Below are 24,448 nucleotides of genomic sequence, written 5' to 3' on the forward strand. Positions count from 1 at the left end.
TAACTAGTAGATTTTAATGCAATCAAAAAGTTGAATTCATTTTTCACAATAAATTAATGAATGTTAAGTATTTAATTTTAATAATTGCTAAAGCACAGTTACACTTTAGATCATTTTAAAGACTCCGTTGGACCAGCAGATTGTAGATGATTAGTTGACTCTCCTCTGATGCTCTTTGCTGCTCCAGAAACACCTCAGGTCTTCCTACAACAACAGACTCTGGCATTAAGCTAAACTGTAGTGAGTTTTAGTTGTTTTAGCATTAAAAATCTATATTACTGACATCAGGATGGACATAGAATGTAACACTGCCTATACTATGTCCTTTGTTTTATTATTTATTTTTTGTAGTGATTTTTTTTAAAGTAATGCTTTGATAATGTTACCAGTAAAAAAAAAATCAAAGCTGTGTAAATTTTATCCCTGCACTTTTTTAACTCAACCAATCATGTATTGAAGTCCAAATTATCATTGTTTTTTGTTGTTTTTGGAAAGTCTTTCCATACCATGTTCACCACCTGCCAAACATATCCCTATATTGTTTACAATTTTTATACAGGGTTGCCTTATTCCTTACAGAACTGTTGAACTGTTTTGTTGCTGCTACTTCATTTTCTTTTGGAAAAATAAAAATTATTTTTGCACACTCCAAACCATTCTGTATGATTTATTTAAACAACTAACCTGATAATTATGATATTTTAGTGAAACATTTCACAATTTCTCCCCTGTTTAGTCGTAGGTATGTTTTGGATGGAGGTGATGAATTGATTGTTTTGAGTGAGTAAATATGAAACAACTTAGACACTTGACCCTGGGGTTAAAATATCAGTTTATCTGAAACAAAAACAAAACATGAACTTTAGACTCTTTACATATTATGTACATAAAATGTGTTTCTTTATTTGGAGGAGAAAAAACTAGACATAAAGAAGGAATCACTCTTAAATAATTTACTTTTTCCTAAGTTTATAACACAACAAATTCAGCTGAATGAATTTGAGCTCCTGCAGGATTTCTCTTTTTCATATGCAACTTCTCAGTTGATCAACTTGCTGCAATTTGTAGCATCGGTTGCAACGTCTATTATTGTCCTGAAAGCACAAACCATTTTCTCAAATATTAATGCAGATTACTGCAACAAACTGTAATGTTGGAAATAGAAATTCTGTTCTGTTTGGAGTTTTTTTCAGGCTCAGATGCTTGAGCTTGCTGGTCCTTTCACCAGGCCCTGCTCTTTGCGCATCACCGGTGCATAAATGCCACAGTCCCGCATCTCGCAGAATCCCGGCACACCCGGGAATCCGACCAAACCAGGTGGCCCAACCGAGCCAGGGAAACCACGGGGCCCACGTGGGCCCTCCGTCCCATTTTTGGGTTCTGCTTGGTGACCCTGTTCACCTGAGAAAAAAGTCATGACATTCAGAAAAGGATTTGTGAATTTTTTTATTTTGCATTCCAATAATATTTTAAATTAGTTCAATATTTTACTAATTTGAAGGAAAATTTTTGTTTTCTGCCATTTTGTGTTGATTTTACTAGGAAATGAGAGAAGAAGAATCCTACCTCTGGGTCCCTGTGGTCCATCTGGACCCTGCAGGCCTTTACCTGGGTCTCCTGTCATGCCTTTAGCTCCTTTCGGACCTGTGGATCGAGATACATAAAGCAGCAGAGGAAAAAATGAAACAGAAAACATGGACATCTTCCTTATTTCAAGAGGTGTGAATAAATATTTCCTTACAGTCATTTTGTTTTCACTCCTCTGTCACACTGTAATGTTTCAAATCCAGCAAATTTTGATATTAAACAAAGATAAGAGTTAACACAACATGCAGTTTTCAATAAGCTCAATTTATTTAATAAACTACTCAAACCAGCTTAGCCCTCTGTGATAAACTCAGTTGATGTGGAGGAATTGTTTTAATTAAAGCTCTGACTGACTCGTTTAAGATGTAATAAAGGAATCCAGAACAACTAATAAAGCTTTGCACTGGCTTTAGTTAGGGTCAGAGTTCAGAGTTCATCAATAAGAGCTAGTCCAGAACGGCGTCCATGGGAGAGATCTGACCCAAATAAACACAAAGAACCATCTCATATTAAACAAAAAAAAAAAAAACATCTTAATGTTCCAGAAGGCATTTGAGAAAATATTTTAAGATTTAATTTCTTGAAAAACTAGTTTTAAGGAAACAAATTATAGACCATTAAAGAAATTAAATGAGGAAATTGTTCAAATAAAATAAAAAATCAAATGTATGTTGGTGGAGAAAAGCTGGAGCCTTGATTTCATTTTCATATCAGTTTATTAGCAGATTTCCAAACTTTGAAGCTGCTTAACACGATTACAGGAAGTAGATTCCTGATGTGGGGAAAATGTATTTGACTGCAAAATGACATGCAAATATGGTTATTTATGGATTTTATTGTTGACCTTTTCTCCCTTTTCATTAAAATAAAATTACCATAAAATATTCTATTTGTTTTTTTGCTTGCAAGGAAGCAAAATGAAGTGTGAAGAGGTTGAAGCTTGGACTGTATATCAGAATAATGGTTGTTTTTTCTGCATTGATCATTATAGAATAGAAAAGGCCTGAACTGCAGTAAGCAGGAATATTTACCTCTTTGTCCCTCAGCTCCTTTTTGTCCCTCCAGTCCTCTCTGTCCTTGAACACCTCTGGCTCCCTTCTCTCCAGCTTTTCCTGCTTTGCCCTGGTTATTAAAAGCAGAAATGTTGAATAAATTCCTCCACAAAGTTGGAAAACTCTGACTAAAGCCATTATTTTTCAGATCAAGGTATTCATTCATGAAGTTCAGGGAATTATGGGATTCTTTTGCAACTCAGCTTAAGCAATATAAACCTAATTAAGATGTTTTATGTGTTTATTTGCAAGTTATTACAAAAAAAAAAAATCAAACAAAAGACTTGTTTTAAAATATATTTTTTAGAAGCACTCAGACCATCTTGCTCTGCAGATTTAGAAAAAAAAACCTAATTGGCAGTATATCAGTGATGAGAACCTGAAGAAACACTCACAGCTCTGCCAGGTGGCCCCGCTGGTCCTCGGGCCCCTGGAGGCCCAATCAGAGTCCGGTTGTTGATGGGGCAGCCCTGGGTGCACTTGGCTCGGATTGAGGCGGCGTATTGGGCTAACTGGGCCGTGACTACACCTCTGCAGAGCTGCAGGACTTGTTCATCGGTCAGACCAGGACCCTTCAGGACCAGAAACCCAACCAGGTTATATTCTGATGCAAACCTCAACATGGCTTAAAATCTGGTTTTATGAAAACTGACATGCTGCCGTCACAGTAAAAAGTAATTTTAAATAAATTATTATTTTATTTAAAGCAAACATAAAATAAGTAAAAATGAATAAATGTGTCCATATTTCATCATCCACTTCAAAGGAATAATCAAAACAACAGCAAAACCTATGAAACCTCAGCAGGTGAGAATAACAGATGCAACAAAAATGGCTGCCTTCACATCACAATAACATCCAAAACCTCTGCAAAATAATATTTTGTCAATATCTTGTCATGAACCAGTTATGTTTTTTTTTTGTTTTTTTTGCTAGTAAACTGGGATAATGATTTAATTATTTGAACAGCTTAAGTAAAACATTGTTTTGATATATTTCGCCTCTGCAGCTTCTGCTTTATGCTGTTGTTACTCACAGCTGGACCTGGAGCTCCTTTTGGTCCTGTACGACCTTTGCCACCGGGGTCACCAATTGGACCGCGGTCTCCTCTGGAGCCAGGGATGCCAGGTGGTCCAACAGGACCCGGGACGCCGTTACGGCCTCCTGTGCCTACTGGTCCTCGCTTTGAGACAAAAATAGATTAGAAAGAAAAACATCCACGGTGAATCTGTTAATACTTTATTTATCAGTTTGACCTGAACTACAGGACATCCACAATAGAATTGAACATTCTCCTTCTCACACATAAAGCCTTTAATAATCAGCTGTATCGTTCTTCAGAGATCTGATTGTTTCAGATGATCCAAACAGGTCACCCTCTCCACTCTTAAGACAAGGCTTAAAACTTGTGGCTTATGATTTTCCTGAGCTGTTTCTGTAGTTATGCTGCCATAGACTTAAGCAGCTGGAGGACAAATTGACAAATTTTCCTCTTTCTGCTTTTTCTACTTTTTAATTTGCATTATTTGTTATTTCAACTGTTAACTTTTTGTTTTCTGTCAGTAATTTTCCTCTCCACTGTGTTGCATGTATGAGGGCTGTCGCTACATCCAGGAGGAGTGAATGCTGCAAGACAATGAGTCGATAATGTCTTCTGGGTTTCCTTGGAAAACTTTTTAATTAACTGAAATTAATGTATTTTTTGGTAACGGGGGAATTGGAATGGATGTATGACTAAATGGACCATTGTAAAGGGCCTTGAGGTGACTTGTAAATTGGCACAACAAAAATAAACTGAGATTGATTAATCATGTTAATCTGACAGTTTGCTGATTACAATTAAAGTGAAAATTGTGCATCAAGGAAAGTCTGCTTTTAGCTAAAACTTAATGAGAACTGATTTTTTAAACTTGCATCTTAAACAAAGCTTTGTTTAAATGAAATTTTAAAGTTTATGATTTAATCACACAAATAACTCTTTCCTACTCCAGACGCTTTCCGAGAGACGTCCGCATTTCTGCATTGGAAATCCCCAAATCACCTGTCCTCTGTCTCCATGGACACCTTTTTCTCCCTGAGAGGAGAAAATAAAAAGGAAGAGATACACTATACGTAAAAAAAAACACCCGTAATGGAAAGGAGAAGTGAAATAAAAAACAACAGATCTGTCACATGATCATGAGGCATGAAAATTACCTTCTGGCCTTTCTCCCCCTTCAGGCCTTTCCGGCCTCCTGCACCCTGTGATATGTCAACAAAAACAAAGGTGTGAAAAACAAGGGAGACGAGATTAGTCATAAATTTAATGAAAACAACACCTGACCTGGTTACAACAAGAGTACAGTTTAAAAAAAAAAACTTGAAAAACAGGAAGAAACAAAATGTCAACACGGACGGGAAATTCCCTTCGAGGCCAAGTGACATTTTTTAGCTACTTGTGAGTTGAAAACATGACTTTGACACCACATACTTGCTGTTGCTCAGGAGGTTTAGCTGATCCTCCTTCAGTCAGTTGAAAACATGACCTTTGACACCACATACTTGCTGTTGCTCAGGAGGTTTAGCTGATCCTCCTTCAGTCAGTTGAAAACATGACCTTTGACACCACATACTTGCTGTTGCTCAGGAGGTTTAGCTGATCCTCCTTCAGTCAGAAGGTCAATCCCAGGGATTAATCCCAGATTTCTCAAATGTTAAAAGTATCTTGTCTATCTTGCATCACAAAGATTAAAATATTAGCTGGATCCATGTTTGATCATTTCACTCTTTTACCATTTTTTTTTTACCTTTCCTGTTTGGGTCTTTTTATACCAAATTTTTTTGGGTATATTTGTACCGATAACATTATTAAATAGATTATTTAAAGCAAGTTTCTACAATCTTCTAATAAAGTAACTGTGGTTATGAAGCTCTATTAAATGTAATGAGCTGTTTAGACTTTGATTTGATTGGGGGGTCAGAACCATAAGAAATGGAAGTATAATATAATCCAAAGTTTTTAGAACAAAAAGCAGACAATTAAACTAAATTACACATTAGATTTCATAGTTTTTACAATTATTTTTCATGATAACTAATCAAAATACTTAACTGCCAGGATTTTTTTCTCTGGTTGTTATTTGTGATTCTTTACAATCAGTGTATCTCACAAAGATCAGAGCCTACAGATAAATCCACCTTCATCTCTTAAAACAACATTTCAGTGATCTAGCTTTGTGTCAAAAATATCTTTTTTTTCATTTGTTTTTATTAACTTCACCTTCTGTCCATCAGGCCCGGTCTCCCCTTTGGCTCCCTGGAGGAGAAAAATGAGTTAAAAGATGGAAATATTTGAAAGGTTTTACGTTTTAATAAGTAAAAAAAAAGTATATAAAGTAAATAAATAAAATATCCTGTCATAAAACATTTGTAGGCCTCCAGAGTTCAAGAGGATTCATTTTATTTGGTATAAAACTGAAAGAGAAAAATTACATTATATTTCAAAATACTGTTTTTGTTTTACATTATTTTAAATTAGTTCTTCAAATTTCTTCAACTAATCTTTCCTTCCTATTACAGTAAAAACTTCATAATTAATGAGAAATTATTTTAGATTGGAACTTAATTAGTTGTTTGTATTGTTATTGTTGTATTGGGGTGTGTGTACGTACTGTTGGACCCTGCAGACCTGTGGGTCCATGTTTTCCTGGTATTCCAGCATCTCCAGGTTCTCCTTGAGCTCCCTGTCGGAAAAACAACAGAAATGTAACAAAGTTGATTCTTTATTCAACATTTTTTTAGTTTTTACAGCTTAAGAAATCATTCATCCCCATCTACAGACCTTTGAAATCTGGATAATTTGTTATAGTAATGTTGTAAAGGTTTATACAGCAAACTGTAGTGTAGCAGCTTAAAATTAACACAGTGATAATAATAAAATATCGAAACAGATAAAAATTAGGATACTTTTTTGGTTGTATTGTAAAAGAAAACTGGAGAAGAAAGAAATTGAAGAAATCAAACTGATTTTAGTTTTGTACTAACATTGAAAATCATAGTATGTCAAATGTAATACTGGCCTGATGTTATTAATTATTAATAAACTCACAGACAATAGTAAACTAAATACACAATCTTGTAAAATAATCCATATCCCATTAGTTGTTGCACATTCTGTCACATAAAAACCAGAAACTTCAATGTATTTTGTGTAATGGCCCAGTCAAAGTCCAGACAGGTTCAATTCAGACTCTTTAAGATTAATGGTCACATATGCTGACAGATGCTCTCCAACAAATTTGCTCAATCTGACTTAGCTTGAGCCAATTTACAGAGAAATATGGGGAAATGCTTCAGCCTGTAGACATGCAAAACCAAAACAAAAAGATGATTCATACTTCTACTTCATGAGGATCTATAACAGTATCTCAGTTCACATTAACTGTAAAAAAAATATGGAGAATCATTTGCACCATTGCTGCCAGTTCAAAAGAAAGCAGAAGCCTCTTGGGGAATTATGTATAGTGGTCTGACATTTGACAGACGAAAGCGAATACAGAAGTGTTACCAAATATTTCAATATATAAAATAGTGAGTCACTTATTCAAATCAATTAAAAGTTTAAGCTTAAACAAGAAATTGAAGAAGATGAAGATTATAGCCCTCTTTGTGGGAAACAAACATACTGAACAAACAGTGTTGACTGTTTTAGTCTCTAAGGGGAAATCCCTCTCTGGTTTCAGATAAGGTCACAGTTATGATGACATTCACACCAAAAACAACAGCAGCTGACCAGTACGCTTTGGAAATGTCCAACACTTTTTGGTAATTTATATCTGTAAGAACTTCTATATTAAACATTTCTAACATAAACCCTACAAAGAGTTTATAGAAACCCTAGTAAAAAAATCTTGTTCAATTCTATTGATTACTTGAAATCTGTTTGTACTAAAAATAGTTGGGATGGTTAAACAAAAAAACAAACAAAAAAAAGATTTTAGATTAAGATAATATACAATAATATATGATGCAGAGTATTTTAGCTATATTTGGTAAGTTTTGCATGTCTTCATGTATTTAGTTTATTTTTACTTTATTGTACAAACTTACAATACAATAAAGTATTGTCTGGGAAACTGAAGACTTCCAGACAGGAGTTCAGTGGAGAGACAACATTTGCTGTAATGTTTAGCAGTTTCTACAAGTTATTTTTGGTTTTACTGCTAACAGCTGGACAAAATAAAAGGGTTTTCAAATTATTTAATACATGCATCTGATTTAAAGTCAAAAAAACAACAACAACAACAACAAAAACAAACAATAAATTCAGCTAAAAGTAAAAAAAAAAGTATTTGTTTCTTTTCAAATGAAAAGAGTCTGTTTTCACTTCCTAAAACTAAAAGCAGATGTTAAGGCTTCCCTAAGAATGCTGATGCTGAAGTTCTACTATGTTATTCACGGAAAAACAAAGGGAAAATAGGAAAAGTGAACAAAACAAAAGATATAACTTCTCTGTTATTTCATAAGAACCCAACTTTTAGTACAGAATCAAAATTACGCATACTGGCTCAAATATACATAGAATCCTACTAATATTTAATTACCTGTGTTTATAAGTTGCAGAGACACAATGCATTTTAAGCCATAATTTTTATTATTGTTATCAATGAGGGTTTAAATTAAAACTGGTTCTTCAAGGCTGATACCAATTTATGGTTTTCTTTGAGATACGAACTGTCAATCACACTTCTGACACATTTCATTCCTATTATTTTAAGAGCTGTAACACCTGGAGGAGTGAAAATGTTATTGATGCAGATAACGATTGATTGATGCTTCTATACTTATAGAGGTTATACTTCAGCTCTTAGTTTTATTTATTTTTCTGATTGATAAACTGAAGTCACTTAAATAAAGAAAGCAACAAACACCCAGAAGAAGCTGAGGGTTTAGGGTAACTAAGGTCTGGGAGATAAATGTTTGGAGTAATGTCATGTGTGGAGGACATCGACTGCAGGTGGGAAAAATATATATTTCCTCTGTATTTGGTTGAATATATGCTCCATTTGATGGTAAATAAAATAGAGGACATTGCATGTGCATCATTAGTGGGAAAAAAAACACAGACTCAGCAAGTATCCAGAAAAAAAAAAAAAACAAGAGGGAATCATTACAAGTGTTCATTGTTTCTCTCTGGGAATTTCTCATGAATTCTGCATGTTAACGTCTCCCACTCAGAGTTTGGTTCCTGTTCAAAGTGCCAGAAACTCACCACTCTGCCCAGTCTGCCACGGGGTCCTCTTACACCATGATCGCCTTTACTGCCCTGCACAGGAAGGGAAGCCGTGAACAGATTTAAACATAACCTAGGCAGGTTTATAACAACTCATTTAAATATACAGTAATGTGCGATTTATTGCTTCCTTCCTTCCAGAAATGACTCAGTTACGGCAAGATGCCAAGCAGATTTGTATAGACTTGTGCCACAGGGAAAATAAAATCCACATCAGTAGCAGTGGAATGTAATAGTGTCTGGGTTGCAACACAAAAAGTTTTCTCCAGAGAACAATTGCAGGCAGAGACTAAGAAAACGAGGCTTTCAGTTTAACTGTAACCCTCTTCCACAGAAAGAAAACCACATGGAGGTTTTCCCAGCTGAGTCATGTTAAATCAAGAAGTTTTTTGCACCACAGCTGATAGCCTGAGCAGATAAAATGATCAATTATCATAAATAAATTAACAAATTGCCATAATTATTTGATAGGCAACAGAGATATTTTCAGTTACCTTGACACCAAACAGCCCCGGTTCTCCTATCACACCTGGGACTCCTATTGGACCCTAAGTAGGCCAAGAGAGAAGAAGAAATGATCTTTACGGTAACAACAGATGATAAAACCCGTTTTATGACTTTGTGGCATTAACCCACTTACATCCTCCCCAGGGTCACCATTGCTTCCTGGAAAGCCACCCGACCCTTTAGAGCCCTGAGTAACGAACAGGAAACGAGGACAATAAAGAAGAATAAAGTAGAAATTAGACATGATATACAAGCTTTTGTAAAAAAATAAAAAATTCCTAACATGAAAGACAAAAACTAAACCACTGGTGATGTAATTACTTTGGCAAGTAAAGATCAAGGCCAACTACAAATGAGCAGCATAGAATGGGTCTCAACAGAAATGAGTTAATCTCTACACATTTAGTTAGAATAAGTTAGAACAGAGTTTTTAAGAAAAGCTTACGTTTTCTTTTTAAATGTTACTAAACACATGTTGATGATAGCATGACTACTGTCAGAATTAAAATCAATATTTATTTCAGCAACAGCAATCAGCCGTTAAGATCCAATGATAAATGAAATGTCATTAAAATGATAATTAATTTTTATTATATTTAGAGTGACTAATTAACCGCGCACAAATTGCCATAATTTGTGCATTATGGCAATCAAACATAAGATGTTTGATTAAGGCGTGTAGAACAAGGAAGCATCTTAAAGTTGATGGTAAAGTTGAAGACCACAGAGGCAGATGGATAAGAATAAATATGAGAGGATGAATTAATCAGACTTTATATCGATTTTGTGCTTCCTATGCAGTGTGGCTGGTTACCCAACAAGTTGAAACTAAATATTTCTTCAAATAAAATGAATATAGTAAATTAAATAAATAAATGACAAAGTGGTTTTGATCAATAGTAATTGTACCTAGTGCTTAAACATATTAGTTGTAGAGTATATCTGTAGCTAGTATGCTAATGCTAAATAAAATGAAAGTGTCAGAAAAACACCGGTTAAACGGGTTAACACAAACCAAATGTAAATATAACCAGAGCTCACTTCAGATTCATTTTTGTTTCATTTTTGCTTTATTTATATATAGTTAAACACAACAATCCTGATCTTCTAATCTCTGTTTCTGTTTCAAGTTGTTGTTTTTTTCACTCTAAATGAAGCTTAACATCCGGGGAAACCCACAGTAATCCTTTCACAAAGCTCCTGAAAAACTCCACATGAGTCTGCTGGATAACCTGCAAACACTTTTTTTATATTATGTGGGGAAATAAAACACAGCACCTGTCATAAGAGATCAAGGCCCCGCGTTTATGAGTGTTGACTGTACCTATAATCATGCAGAGCTCTGTCAGCAGAGGGCAGCCAGGGGAACTCCAGAAACTAATGCGGGCGGCATTACACATAACCCCATGTGCTTGTAATGTCTGACATGAAATCACTTTCACTCTGACATTGTTTATCTTTTCTTACTATCATACATGCATCATCACTAGTGAATGATGGACACTAATGTCCTTTCTGACACACAGGGGCAAGAGCAAAGAGGTTTTGGGGGCATTTTTACAACTTAAACAGGAAGTTTCAGGGGCTGTCCTGTTTGTCATTACATTGCACCAAGATAATTATTTCAGAAGTTTAAAGTAATCCACATGATAAAAATGTTCAGTCTTCAATCTTCAAAGGGGAATTATACTCTGACTAACATACACTTTAGTCATCAGATAAAGCAACAGAAAACTCATTTTCTCTTTCTGTGTCAGTTGTTGACTCAGGAAAAGAGATTAGATAAAAAGTAGGACTTTCTCCTTTGTAACAGCAATCAAACAATTCAAAGTTGTTCTCTGACCCAGATCTTGTGACTATTCATGCAGTCAAATTGCCCATGTGTGTTAAGATATGATGTGTTAAAATGTGTGTAATTGTATTTACGCTACCTTAAATTATATTTAACAACTTTGTCGTTTGTGGCGAGCAGTTTTTCTTGCACACTTGGATCAAGAAACCTAATCAAGTAATTTACGGCTCTGTGGATAGATGCCACTATAACCTACATATCTGATTTTCACAACAGTTTCTATTTATTTCAAAACTTCAGAAATATTATATCTGGGTCTGTTATGTTAAAATAATTGATTAGTGATCATCACCCGATAACCTGATTAAAAATATTAACATATACAGCATGTAGGTTTGACTACACAGACAGCTGTTGAGCAAAATGCACAGCAACATTTTGTAGAATATGTTTTTCACTTAAAATGACTTAGAATTTCAAAAATAAAGTAATGCACAGTATTAACAGTTCACAAAAATTTGCAAAAATATTTTGAAACCAAGAAAGATCTTTTTTGGTCAGACACACTACAAGCAACCTTTCTATTTCCTAAGTTATCAAAAAGTTATTAATACTAAGGTCTGTGTTATGAAAGTGAAAATCTCCAAAGAGGCGTCAGCAGCAGTTTTATAAAATACCATGTGTACACACCCACATAAACTCCCTAAATGTTAGACGTACTTTCACCTTGAGTGAATAGTAAAATGAAAATACAGGAACTATATTCGCTGTGGTTCTGTACCTTTGGTCCATTTGGTCCAAAAGGTCCAGTTTGTCCTGGATAACCCTGAAGGAGAAGAACATCATTTGTTAAAAAGTAATTCACAGATGGGAGAAAAAAGGAGAAATCTTTATTCTCTCTAGTGTTGCTCGACTTTATTTGGGAAGTTCGACATAAACAAAAAAAGGAAAAAACATTATTTCACTGATAGTTGTAATGGAAACAAATCCAAAGGGAAATTTTCACACACAACTGACCAAAAAGTTACAATATTACATAAACACTCAGACGTGTTTTCCACGTCTTTGACTGTAAAAAGAGGTTTTATCTTACAGCGTTGCCTCTCTCTCCGACGTCACCTGGAAACCCGGGCGCTCCTGTTTGACCCTGAGAGACAAGATTAAATATTTGATTTAGATGACTCCCGCTTATTAGCTAGCTATATTTAGATCAATAAATGTCACAAATTTATTGTTTTAAAGTAGAAATAAGTTTAACCATTAAATATGTTCATAAATGTACATTTATAAATGCATGCTTACAGCATTTATTTTAATTCTTGAGAAAAACCAATACTGTCTCTATTGCAGATGTTAATTATTTTACCTTGTTTCCATCGTTTCCCTGAGGACCCTGCTTACCCAGGTCACCACGGGAACCCTGAACAAAAAACACACAAATGACAAAACAAACTATTCAAATAACAAAAGCCAAAAGCATTCATTGTTTTAAAAAAGTATTAACAGAAAATTTATATGGATTAAACATCTTCATGATATGTAAATTCAAGTCATTTCTAAAAATTTTTACTCATGTAAAATTCTCACTTTTACATGAGTATTAGATGTAATAAATGCCTTTGTATTTTTAATATGTATGCAAATATATATTTACACTGCAAATAGAACCAGTACAGATCAAAAACTCTGGTACCTTGACACCTTTACCTCCTGTCGACCCTGGAGGTCCTGGGTCACCACGAGGCCCCTGAGATAAACCAGTGATTAAATTAAATGTTAACAAGGTAAGTAAAAACAATTCATTGGTTGTAAATCACAAACTCAGCTAATTTGAAAAGTTTTAAGAAGAGATGAAAAAAACTGAAAGAAAAAAACATTGTAAATGTGAATTTAAATATTTAAAAATTATATTTAAAATGTAGTTCAGTTGATTGTATTATGAGACTTTCTTGAATCTGACTTATATAAAAGTGAAGGCAAACTAAAATGTGGTCACATGGAGCTGAAAGTGAAAGTAAAATTTAATCCCAAAAGAAGGTTTTCTATTCCAACAAAGCTTCAGCTTGTGAGACCCTAATGTGACACGGTCCCACTAATTAACAGTTGCCTCAGCTGCTGGCCAGTAAACCCCCCAATTCACCACCAGCATCTCTTTTCCTGCTTCGTTAGTGTCAACAGAGCGGCAGCCATGGGGGTTGGTGGTGAAGCAGGTTCTGGGTGGTTTCCAGATACGTTTTGGTATCTGTCGCCTGCCGCAGCACACCTGCTTCACCTCATGATGTTTTAACTGCTTTAACCTTAACATGTAGAACCACTGAAAAGCCAGAATTGTCTCAGTTGCTACGAAAACAACTTTGTTTCATCAAATAATCAGAATTTGGCCCAAAATGCATCTGTTATCAATACAATACAATTTTGGTTTTATGTTTTGGTATGTGATGATGATATTTAAGAAACTTAAAAAAAAAAAAACAACAACAATATCCTCATTTTTTAGCCAACAGACTAAGTGTATCTGTGAAAACAAATTTCAAAGAAATAAAGGTGGCTGGATTATTTCTTCTTGAGTTCAAGAGAAGACCGATTTCCATTTAAAACTTTCCCCAGTTAGGCAGCAGATTTAGTTCCTTACAGTCTCACCAGCAGCTCCTCCTCCTCCTCGCGGGCCCTCCATACCGACATCACCCTGAACAAAAACAAGGCTTTACTAAAGTGACAGAAATATAAATAAACATAATTAATTAATTAAACATAAAATCTCCCTGATTCACCGCAGTTTATGATGGAGTACCACAAGGTTCTGTATTCTCACTGTTTCTATTAGTTATCATTATTGTCTTTTGCTGTCCTCAATATACTTCATAATAGATGGTTCTTCTCTGCCTCTTATTTTACATAAGACTTTATTGTCGTGAACATATTAAAGACAAACTGTTTAGCAGGTAAACTATCAGCTCGTCATTCCGCACAATCATCTACCGTCCTTTCTTTCAACGTTTGCCCTTAATGGGTAAAGGTCACAGCTAGAAAATAATCTGGATTTTATTTTAAGACATTGTAAGTGTGAGGTAAATGTGTGTTTACCTTCAGACCGAGCTCTCCACGCTCACCTGGGTCACCCTGAAGTCCAGGTTCTCCCTGAAAAACAATCAGTCTGTGTTTTCTCTTCCTTAACAAACATATTCAGCTTAAATAAAGTCTTGTGAAATAACACAGTTAAATAAGTTTAAAGGTAAAGTTTACATATAATATCGTCAGATTCAAACTGTGCTAAGCCATCGCCATGGTTTCCACCAAAATGACCTTCCTGCGAAAAACTGACCATCCCGCCAGAGAAACCTGAAGCTCCTTCTTCTCCTTCAGGTCCAGCATCACCCTGCAAGGGCGAAGAACAATCAGATCTAAACATAATATCATTTGGTTCAGTCTTTAGAATTTCTTCTGCATAGAGATACACTTATTTTATTTTGTTTTGAAACTTTTCGTTTTATTTTTTCCATATTCATAGAGGTGAATCATGGGGATTTTATGTTTAATTAATTAATTACGTTTATTTATATTTCTGTCATCAGTTTTGGTTTCTCTTGACACAAACGGTCCTTGACATATTTATTTGTGCAGATTACTTCTGGTTTCATTTTCACCTGAAGATCTTCTTTTCCTTTCAGTTCATGCTTATTATGCAACCAGTGTTATTAAGGGTTAAACTCATTATTGATGAGTCTCTGCTGTTGTATAATTTACTTACAACAGGTCCAGTGTCTCCTCCTCTTCCCCGAGCTCCTTTAGCTCCTTTATATCCCTAAAATGAACAGGATACATTGAATCCACCCTCATTTCTGCTTCTTTTGTGTTTAGGAAACACGTTGCAGGATAGATTTTACACTCACCTCTCTACCTTGTATTCCAGGCAGGCCAGTTTGACCTTGCAGACCTCTGGACCCCTGCCAAATAGACAAAAACATGACATATAAACTAAACACTTGTACAATCAAATCCAGGTAAATTTAATATTTGGCAATAAATGAAGACAAAGAAGCTTCAAGTAATATTTAAAAAGTAATGATATTAGAAAGCTGTTCCTTCAGTCACATAAATCTCGAAATCTTTAATCAATTTGGTTTAAAAAAAGACATTGTTTGAAACTAAATCTTATTTACCAGATAAATAGTTTCCTTCAAGAAGGAATGACAAAAAATAGGGATTATAATAAAATGTTTTACTATTTAAATATTTATTAGTGACCTAAAAACATCCATAATTGAAAACCAGACACATTTACGTCTTGCAGAAGACTAAGTCTCCTTGGTTTGTCTGTGACTGTAAGCAGGCTCCTGCTTATAATAAAAAAAATTAAAATGACATGACGTAATAATTTCATACCTTCTGTCCTGCAAAACCTGCAAAACCGGGCTCTCCAGGTTCACAGTTACACTCAGTCGGCCCTTCCTCTCCGAGTGCCGCATCGCCTCCTGATTCCTCTGAGGAGTCTGTGTCTGGTCCGGCTGGGTATTTAAAAGGCACCTGCAAATAAAACCATTAAAATATCAGTAAACTGATACCATAGAAGACTTCCTGATTTATTTTACTTTTAAAAAATCTGCAGCCAAGTTAAAACGTTGAATTTTGCTTAGACGTATAAATGTAATACTACCTGACATTTATGTTCATTGGTGTATTTATGTTAACATTTATTTTTCAAAACCACAGTAGTAATAACAATGCACTGTTGCTGTTTTTTTAACATTAAAAAACAAGATTACTTCAGGTGACTGAAAAGATCAGAATTTGCACTTAGTTTTGTACAAAAAAAGAAAAAAAACTTTATTAGTGTGCTGTATTACTTTGGCGCCTCCTAGTGACAGATTATAGACAGTGCAGAGGTATCTACACCCAGAATAGAAAAAAATAGAAATATATTTTAGTGTCCAATATTGGGGAAATTTCTGTGCCACAGCAGCAAAGTGACAGGCAGTATCAGAAAACAGACTCACACAAAGACAGAATAAAATAATATATATGAAACAGAATGAAGAATAAAAAAAATACTGTAAATAAATGTTGTGCTGAGACTCCGTTATTATTTTGCATTGCAAATATTTCTGCATATATCTCAATGCAATGCTCTCAAACTTAATATCATAAGACTGCAAGGCTTTCTCTTCTTTAATTGATTTGTATCATGGTCATCAAGACTTAAGTTCAATATTAGGTCACAACACAAATGTTGAACAACTTAAACCCTGTTGCCAGGATGTTCCTGCCTTACCTGCATGGTCTCAGTGTCCTCCTTGGCATAGTGGGACTCTGTGGTCGTGGCAAAAGGAAAGATGTCCTCGGTGACCATGGTAACCCTGGGTGGGTCATAATCCTCCTCCACAAGCTGCTGCTCCTCATCATAGTACTGAGTGGGCTCAGGTTGATGCTCTAGAAAAAAACAGTTAATCACAAAATTTCAAAGATGATTTTGCACGCTACAGCTGCTGTTGGTGAATAAAGACTAATCTTAACAGTAGGTGGAGTCCTACCGGGTCGACGGGAGCCTTTGTTGTTATAGTGGTCAACTGCAGACGACTCATAGGTGTGCTTCTCACCTGCATGGACAATAAGGGACGTCAGAGTCAAGTCACCTGGTGAAATGATGCTTCAGGAATTTGACAAAAATTATTAAAATAACAGTTTGTTTCAGTTCGCAACCTGACCCAGCATAATATTAAAGTTACAGCTTCAGTGTTTAAGTATTGGTTATACGAAAACTCTACTGGTTTAAATATTTACAGTTTATAACAAAAAAAATAATTTAAAAAAGTGAAATTGTTTTGTGCTTTATCTATTTTTCACTCATTCAAAAATGCTCTGGAGTTTACACAATAATTCAATTAAATTTTTGTTTTGGTTGTGGATCAAGTTAACTTGCTATTAACAACTGGTTGTTATCCTATGAGACGGCAGTCAGGTACAAACTGTGAGAGCAGAAAGATTATTTTAACCTGAACGTGGAGCGGCTCTGACCTGAGAGGTATCCAGAGTATTCATCCTGGCAGAGAGACGAGGCGACACACAGCACCAGCAGCAGAAGCCCTGAGAGGAGGGAAACCTGATGAAAACACAAATTATTTAATATCTACAGACCACACATGCTTGGGATCTGCCAGCTTAAATAACAACTTTTAATCTTTGTATAGAAATCTGAGTGAGATGAGCTAAATTAAAGAAAATCTATGCAGATTTAGAGTCATATGGTTACTGAAAATCTTCAAATTGCTGTGGAGGTGGAAAGACAGAAGGTCTTTTAATCCACTCAAGTGGAAAATATTGACTATGTTCAAATTTTTTAGCTCTTTTAATTATTTTATTTAAATGATTTGAAGGTACAGCTACAAATGTTAACCTCCTGCAAAAGTCCACTGTGAAGTATTTCAGTGGACGCTGAAAAAAAGGTGTAAACGTTTTAGTTTACAGTTTTTTTTTTTTTTTTTTTTTTATAAAAAAAGACACCAAGTTTAAACTTTTACAGGACTAGAATAAAACTTAAAGAGACTGAACGATGTACTGGCCCAGTTCATCAGGCTTTTTTACTGAAACCAAGGTGGTTTTAGCCTGTAGATGTGACTCAGGGTGCGTTAGAGTGAGAGCTCAACACACTGAGGTTTCTTTGTCAGGATGGTCACTGTTCGAGTTTTTCTCAGACTCGTCCGACATTCCTGAAGTTACACTGTCAGCCTAAAGAAAAAGCTCTAAACTATAACCACATAAACAGCTGATAGACCTGAACTCAAAGTCAATAAACAGATGATTGATGAGGATGAAACCTTAACCACAACTTCCAGGTGAAAACCTCACGTTCAATTTAAGGAAGCTGGGTTGGACAAAAATAACAAATACAAGTTATTTAACCTCAACATCATTGTATTCAATTAAATTCCAAGTTGTGTGTTACTGCAATACACAAGAACAAGGGATATTTCCTACCAAGATTCAATAATTCACCTTGTAAACAACATTAATGCAGTATTTAAAAGTCTGCTGGATAAAGAACAGAGCAGTCAGAGTGAACCAACAAGCAGATCTCTGGGACACTCAAGTCAAAACATCTTCAATGGAAGATACAATATATTTTATGCATTTTATTTTAATGATGAAAATGTAGCAAAATGCATACTTTCGTACTGAACTTATAAAAATGACAAATCAAGCAAAGTGACATCCAGGAAACAAAGAGAAACTTCTAGAATACCAGACAAATTAAGGTTAGGAAAACTTTTCTTAGCAACAGGTAAATATGTTAATGTTCTCCCAATATGATAAAAATGGTAATTCAGCAAAATGATCCATGACACTTTATATAAGGATTTAAAATGTTTTAAACTTTTGAAGAAATGAGTTTGATAACTTGTGAAACTGATTTGAGGTTACTTCAAGATTAAAAGATTAAAATTAAAATTATTTAATGAAGATTAAAATTATTCAATGTTTACATGAAACCAGTGAAGCATTTGATCCAACGGCGTTGCTAATCCTTTTTTCTCCTTCTGTTTAAAATGACCTAGCAGATATTTTCAATTTAACCAATAAAATGTTAAATTTGGTCATTTTTCTCGCATCCTTAAAAATTCTTCATACACTAATCGTTCCAAGAATCAAGCAAAACGTTTTCCTCTAATCTGATTAACATACATTTATTTTTGCTGATTCATCCTAAGCAAAGTTTTTTGTAAAAAAAATGTGTACTATATACAGATTATTTTATCTAAATGGACTTTATAATACAATAGCAGGTAGAGCAAGCAGAGCCTGAAGTCATCCTGAACCGTTTCCTCTCACCTTATCCCTGGAGGCTCCCATGGTGTCTCCTCAAACCGCTCCAGATGTCCAACAGGATGTCTGGACAAACTCAGTCGGCTGTTCACCGTCACAGCATCATCTCTGGTTTGACTCCGGCCCGTCTGGCTCCAGGATCCAGTGGGCTCCCAGGTTCTGACGGGATCTTCTCAGTTTTCTACCTCTGACCTCCCAACAGGGTGAGAAATACCGGATCCAGAAAGCAGCTTCAGCATAGAAGAACCATGCTGCATCTCTGGATTAAATCAGCTGGACTTTCTTAGCTATTTAAGGAATTATCTAATTTTGTGTCAATTATTGCGCTCTACTCTGCTCCCACATGTTATATGTCTTGTTTCATACAAGTATAAAAAATTGTTGAATGACTCTGGAAAAGGAATTTATGGAAGACTGTGGTGAACATATTAATAAATATATGAAAACATGAGAAAACAGAATGAAAGGTTGTTTGCACAAATCTTTATTAACATTTTTTGTAAAAATCAGAGTTAGCAAATAAACTGATGACAACAGCAGGTTTCAGCAGACAGAAGTTTTGATGCTAAAGAGCCAGCGTTCTCACTTGTCCTTCTCCCTGTCATCTTTCTTTTTCTTCTTCTTCTTCCTGTCATGGTGGTGGCCATCAGGGGATCGGGAATCCCTGGCAAGAGCAAAACTTGAGGCATCAAAAACATAATTCTCTTTTATGAACACAAAGTACCCAAAAACATGTTTATTCTAAATGTTTATAAGCACATGAGAGATTTTCATCTCAGAAATAAACATGTTGGAAATCCAAACTGAGGGCTGAATGGGTCATTTCTTACCTCTCCCTCCTTTTCTTCTTCTTCTTCCTCTCTTTGTCTTGGCTTCGTTCTCGACTTCGTTCTCGGCTGCGACGCCGTTTACCATGCGAATGATGCGACTCTGAGGATTTCGACCGTCTTCTATCCAGCCAGCGACTGAAAACACACCATATTATGTCTTTGCAACAGTGATTTATTTATTCACTGAAAGAAACATTGTTTTTATTTACCCTTGAGGAGATTGAGCAGATCTAGACGAGTGCTTCTCATCCTCCTCCTCCTTCCACTGCCTGGCGAGTTCCTCTGAATGGACACTGATCACCTCTCTGATTACCTGCAGAATGACAAACATCTAATTTTATCTCTTTCAACTCATCATTCTTTGTTTTTACAGTTTTAGTCTTTTCATCCAGATTTTGTGCACTTTTCTATCAGCTTTGACAGAAGATGATTACAATTAATATTTTAAAATCCATTTATCTTTACTGTATTTAAATGCAGTGAAGCGATTCCAATAAATACATTCATCAGCAGGAAATTAATTTTATGATCAATTTGCATAAAATTGTATTTTATGCAAATTGACAGAATACAAGTATACAATCAATAGAAATTCAGTGTGACAGATAACACGTAATTAAATGAAATCATGTTATAAATCAGCTTTTGTTAATTAGTAATTATATGTTTTTTTATTTCAGTCCTGAAAACACCAGAATTTGCATAGAACCTTATATTTTTGACTAAATGAGTAAACTTTAAATCAGTTTTATTATTTCTAGCAGTCTGTATTAATCAAAAAACTGTTTGAAACAAGCATAGGTTAGTAAAAATTTCTAACTGGCTGATAAAATGTTAATACACCAAAAAATAAAGTCAGACAGATATGTGAGGAAAGAAGTTAAATCATAAAGAATAAAGCAGCAAATTAAAGCTTTTATGATGAGCTGATTAAAAAATAAGCTATTTAAGTTACATTTAACTGGAATATATGAGAACACTTCAGTCTGTAGAAGAGATGATGGAAGGATTTACCTCAGTGTAGGATTTCTTAGTGATGTGGACGTTCTTGGCTCTGTAGGACTGACGTCGCCTCTTGTAGTCCCTCATCTCTGCCATCAGCTCCAGGTGACTCTTTGGCTCATTCTGCTGTTCATCTGAACCAAACAAACACAATCAACTATCCAAACCTTCTGGAGGAGAAGTGAAAAATGTATTTATTTTTTCCATTTATTCAATGGAAGACACTACCAGTGTTGAGTGATTGTCACCTTTTTTAAGTTTTGAAACCAAATCTACGTAGAGATCCTCGTTGGAAGACGCAGCCTCACTCTGCTGGCCGAGGACGCCGACCACGTGATCATAAAGAGCCAATCGGTCTGCAACAGTGAGGTCACACACCGCCCGCTTGTGGTTCTGCGGCACATCGACGGGCTGGCCAGAGTACTGACCTGATGAAGGACCACAGAGGTTTTACACACCAACAAAAGACTCACACTTACCAGATGACTTCAAAGTCACAACTGACTGCCTGACACCAACAATACTGATCAGATAACCAACCAGGAATTAATATATAAATAAAAAAACATACTGAAATGTGCAGAACTTTGTTCATTTGGCACAATTTTATTTATTTTTTAAATTAAGGCCAAAATTAGTGTTTGTCACAATCAGTGTAAACCTGCAGACACTCACACTCAAAGGATTGGAAGCTTGCTCTGCTAAAGTGATATAAGCTCAACTGGTTCAGTTAAAGTTGTGATAGATTACGCACAACATTTTCTATACCACTGCTGTTTTATTTCATGACACCACTGGATGTCGTCAAGAGTTTGAAAGAGTTTTAGGCCTTGAAGCATGTGTCAACAGTGTGCAGAATGCTTTGAATAAGTCTGTAACAATAAGCAGTTAATTGCATGATAAATTAAAAATGCGTATTCTGACGGTTAATATTTTTGTAGGGCAATTTTGTTCACGCAGACATAATGATCCATTTTATTATTATTTTCGGATGCATGTAGTTTTTGTTTCCTTTTCATTTATAAAATATGCACATATATATTTATATTTGGTTGTTTTGTCTTATTTTGGAAAATGGTTTCCAGTTCCAGAGTGGAGTGTTTTGTAGAAAATTAAAGTTTTGTAGTTTTTGAGAGGGCAAACTTGCACTATTATGCCATTATGTACATAGTAGTTGAAAATGGTCTCAAAACAACAATTATCACAATAATTTCTGGGAAAATTTTTTATAATTTAAGTTCAATTGTTTTCCAGAAGAAAACTTTAAGCTCAGTGTTGAGTTTATTTACCAAGACTTTATGCCACTGAGTTATTTTTTACAGATGACAAATTATAGTAGCTACACCTCCACAAATTCTAAAGCTGTTCACATTTTGTCATTTTTCAGATATTATAAACATCGTATCCCATTATGATCAACATTATCATCATAATTAATCGATCATTTTCAGTAGGATACGTTTAAAAAAGACAATTTTATGAATACAGGAACTGAAAATATTTATATTTGGAACATTCTCTGCAGATCTGACGGACTGTGCCTTCCCCAAGACGTAAAGGGAAAAGTTGGCGCTAAAGAGTCCCACAGCCCCACCTTGTGGTCTAAAAAGGATATGACAATAAAAGGATACTGCACGTTATCAGGCAAGCCTGAACCAGAGCAGCAGCATTTTCTAGAGCCCATCTCTTCTCTAATACTCACCACTGTTGCTGCAAACAGAACACACAATACACAGATCAGAAGTGACATCTAGTGAAGGTATTATGCCTTGGGAGTAAAAGTTAGACATTGGATGCCACCTCTTTAAGATTCGAACAAGAAGAAATGCTGACTGGTTGTTTTGAGTTAAAGTTCTTAAGTTGAGAAGGTACCTTGCCAGAAGACTCCTTCCATCTTCATCAGTGGAGCTGCAGATCTAGCCTTTAGGATAACCTGGTGCTGGGTTGATTTGTCTACAAAAAGAAAATTAAAATTAATTTTAAAAAAATCTAAGAAACAGGGATAAAGAGTAATTTACAGTTTACAGTTAATCTTAATATTTAATTAAATTAGAATAATTTTATTGTCCTTTCTCAAAGCACCCTTATAGAAATAATAAGTTAAAAAGTTAAACTTCAGGAAATCTCAGTAACATGAAATTAACTGACTGAAAGAAACAAACAAAAAATATTAAGCGAGTAAATTACAAAATGTAGTCAAAAATTATTCACCCATTAAAAAAGATTTGATGTTTCTGTTTTCATAACAGACAGAGGGATCACACATCTCTTCCTGCAAAACAGTGATAGGAAATATTACAGCATTTACACAAGAGGGACATAATTCAAAAACGCATCATATAAAAATATATACATTTCTCTGACATAGAAAAAAACATCTTTCCACCATCATGTATAAATCTTTCAGTACGGACATTATCTGAGAGCTGATGCAAAGAGCAGAAAAAGATCAAATATTAATAGTCAAAGAAATGTTTTGCAAGCTACACAAAAAAGTGACATCTAGTGGAGGCAGTATGTTTTAGGTGTAAAAGTTAGACATTGGATGCCTCCTTATTAAGACTGGAACAAGAAGAAATTCTGACTGGTTGAGTTAAAGTTCTTAGGTTGATATAATACAAAACTGTTTTTTTTTAGCAGTTTTGATTTTTCCCCCCATTGAACATTTGCACAATAATATGTATTTAGACATATTTTTGTTAATGTACATTTTCCACAAATAAGAAGAAAATGTATCCACTCTCTTTTTGCAAAAGCTTTTGTTTTATTCCTTACAGTGAACGCCATGTAACATTCGCAGCATGGCAGCAAAAATAGATATTTTGATTATAAAGGGTCTAAAGTGTCTCTCTAGGTATTTTCCTTTAATTAGACCATCACCTGTTCCTCAGCAGTGTAACCCATTTTCCGGAGCATGCAGGAGGCTTTGTGTTTTTCTAAGGTTCTGACTGGGACTATGTGGTTGGAGTCATAAGGACATTGCTCCATTGGTTCCTGGGAAAACATCAACAGCAAGGAGAAGAAAATAGAATCAGAACAACAAAACACCATGCCTCTATTTCATGTAAATTAGTTAAGTATTGAACACTTAAAAGCTCGCATCAAAAAGTTGTACAGGCAAAATAAACCTGAATCTCACACTACCAAATGAGAGAACGCATATACAAATGAACAGCATAATTTAATCCAACAGAGAAAAGGCACAACCAAACGCTTCAAGAGAAAATAATAGAAAACACACCAGACCAAATACGTAAATTAGACATTTATTTCTGAAGAAACAAATATGTTTTGTAGGGTTGTAAATAGAAAGCAGAAGCTACCTGATTGAAGTCCTCGTCGTTCTCCTGCGACCATCCCAGCGTTTCAAATAGTTCATTTAACTGTTTCTGGCACGTCTCAGTAAATTCTGTCAGCTCCTGTAGGCGGTCCAGTCGGTCCTGAAGGGCTTCCGACTGAACAGGGTCCGACATTGTTATATTTTAGCATAAAATTCAACCAAACATTTGAAAACTGTACTGGAGGAAGCCATGATGTTCTGCCGCTCGAGATGATGACGCATGCGCAAGATTGGCGGAAATGTGTGACG

General features: G+C 35.2%; 2 protein-coding genes across 2 annotated transcripts; both read right to left on the minus strand.

The window, feature by feature from the left end:
• Positions 1–949: 949 nt before the first annotated feature.
• Positions 950–19,289, minus strand: LOC106939644 (collagen alpha-1(I) chain). Its single transcript, XM_015022110.1, has 26 exons — positions 19,034–19,289; positions 17,222–17,306; positions 16,738–16,803; positions 16,479–16,636; positions 15,593–15,733; positions 15,100–15,153; positions 14,958–15,011; positions 14,532–14,585; positions 14,294–14,347; positions 13,842–13,895; positions 12,903–12,956; positions 12,576–12,629; positions 12,303–12,356; positions 11,991–12,035; positions 9,551–9,604; positions 9,405–9,458; positions 8,890–8,943; positions 6,290–6,361; positions 5,899–5,934; positions 4,836–4,880; positions 4,681–4,713; positions 3,676–3,822; positions 3,035–3,211; positions 2,619–2,709; positions 1,567–1,644; positions 950–1,401 (listed from the first exon to the last, which is right to left on the minus strand). Exons 1-26 carry the CDS (start codon positions 19,052–19,054, stop codon positions 1,196–1,198), a joined length of 1,995 nt encoding a protein of 664 aa, XP_014877596.1. The 5' UTR covers positions 19,055–19,289; the 3' UTR covers positions 950–1,195.
• Positions 19,290–19,488: 199 nt separating this feature from the next.
• Positions 19,489–24,441, minus strand: snrnp48 (small nuclear ribonucleoprotein 48 (U11/U12)). The gene is made up of 9 exons (XM_015022114.1): positions 24,183–24,441; positions 23,740–23,853; positions 23,071–23,131; positions 22,732–22,812; positions 21,108–21,287; positions 20,872–20,993; positions 20,067–20,170; positions 19,858–19,992; positions 19,489–19,691 (listed from the first exon to the last, which is right to left on the minus strand). Exons 1-9 carry the CDS (start codon positions 24,330–24,332, stop codon positions 19,610–19,612), a joined length of 1,029 nt encoding a protein of 342 aa, XP_014877600.1. The 5' UTR covers positions 24,333–24,441; the 3' UTR covers positions 19,489–19,609.
• Positions 24,442–24,448: the final 7 nt, after the last annotated feature.

This window comes from Poecilia latipinna, unplaced genomic scaffold, assembly GCF_001443285.1.
Source record: "Poecilia latipinna isolate Pla-1442-1.1 unplaced genomic scaffold, P_latipinna-1.0 Scaffold2935, whole genome shotgun sequence".
NCBI classification, from domain to species: domain Eukaryota; kingdom Metazoa; phylum Chordata; class Actinopteri; order Cyprinodontiformes; family Poeciliidae; genus Poecilia; species Poecilia latipinna.

Bases quoted from the DNA above. Each gene is read 5' to 3' on its own strand.
- LOC106939644 (XM_015022110.1), bottom strand. From the start codon at position 19,054: ATGGGAGCCTCCAGGGATAAG. The intron at 12,357-12,575 runs GTAAAATAATTA...CTTGTCTCTCAG, and splicing joins AGGGAAACGATGGAAACAAG to GGTCAAACAGGAGCGCCCGG. The intron at 3,823-4,680 runs GTGATTTGGGGA...TTTGTCTCAAAG, and splicing joins TCCATGGAGACAGAGGACAG to CGAGGACCAGTAGGCACAGG.
- snrnp48 (XM_015022114.1), bottom strand. From the start codon at position 24,332: ATGTCGGACCCTGTTCAGTCGGAAGCCCTTCAGGACCGACTGGACCGC. The intron at 23,854-24,182 runs GTAGCTTCTGCT...ATGTTTTCCCAG, and splicing joins ACGACGAGGACTTCAATCAG to GAACCAATGGAGCAATGTCC. The intron at 22,813-23,070 runs GTGAATAATTTT...TTCTTTTTGTAG, and splicing joins CATCAAATCTTTTTTAATGG to ACAAATCAACCCAGCACCAG.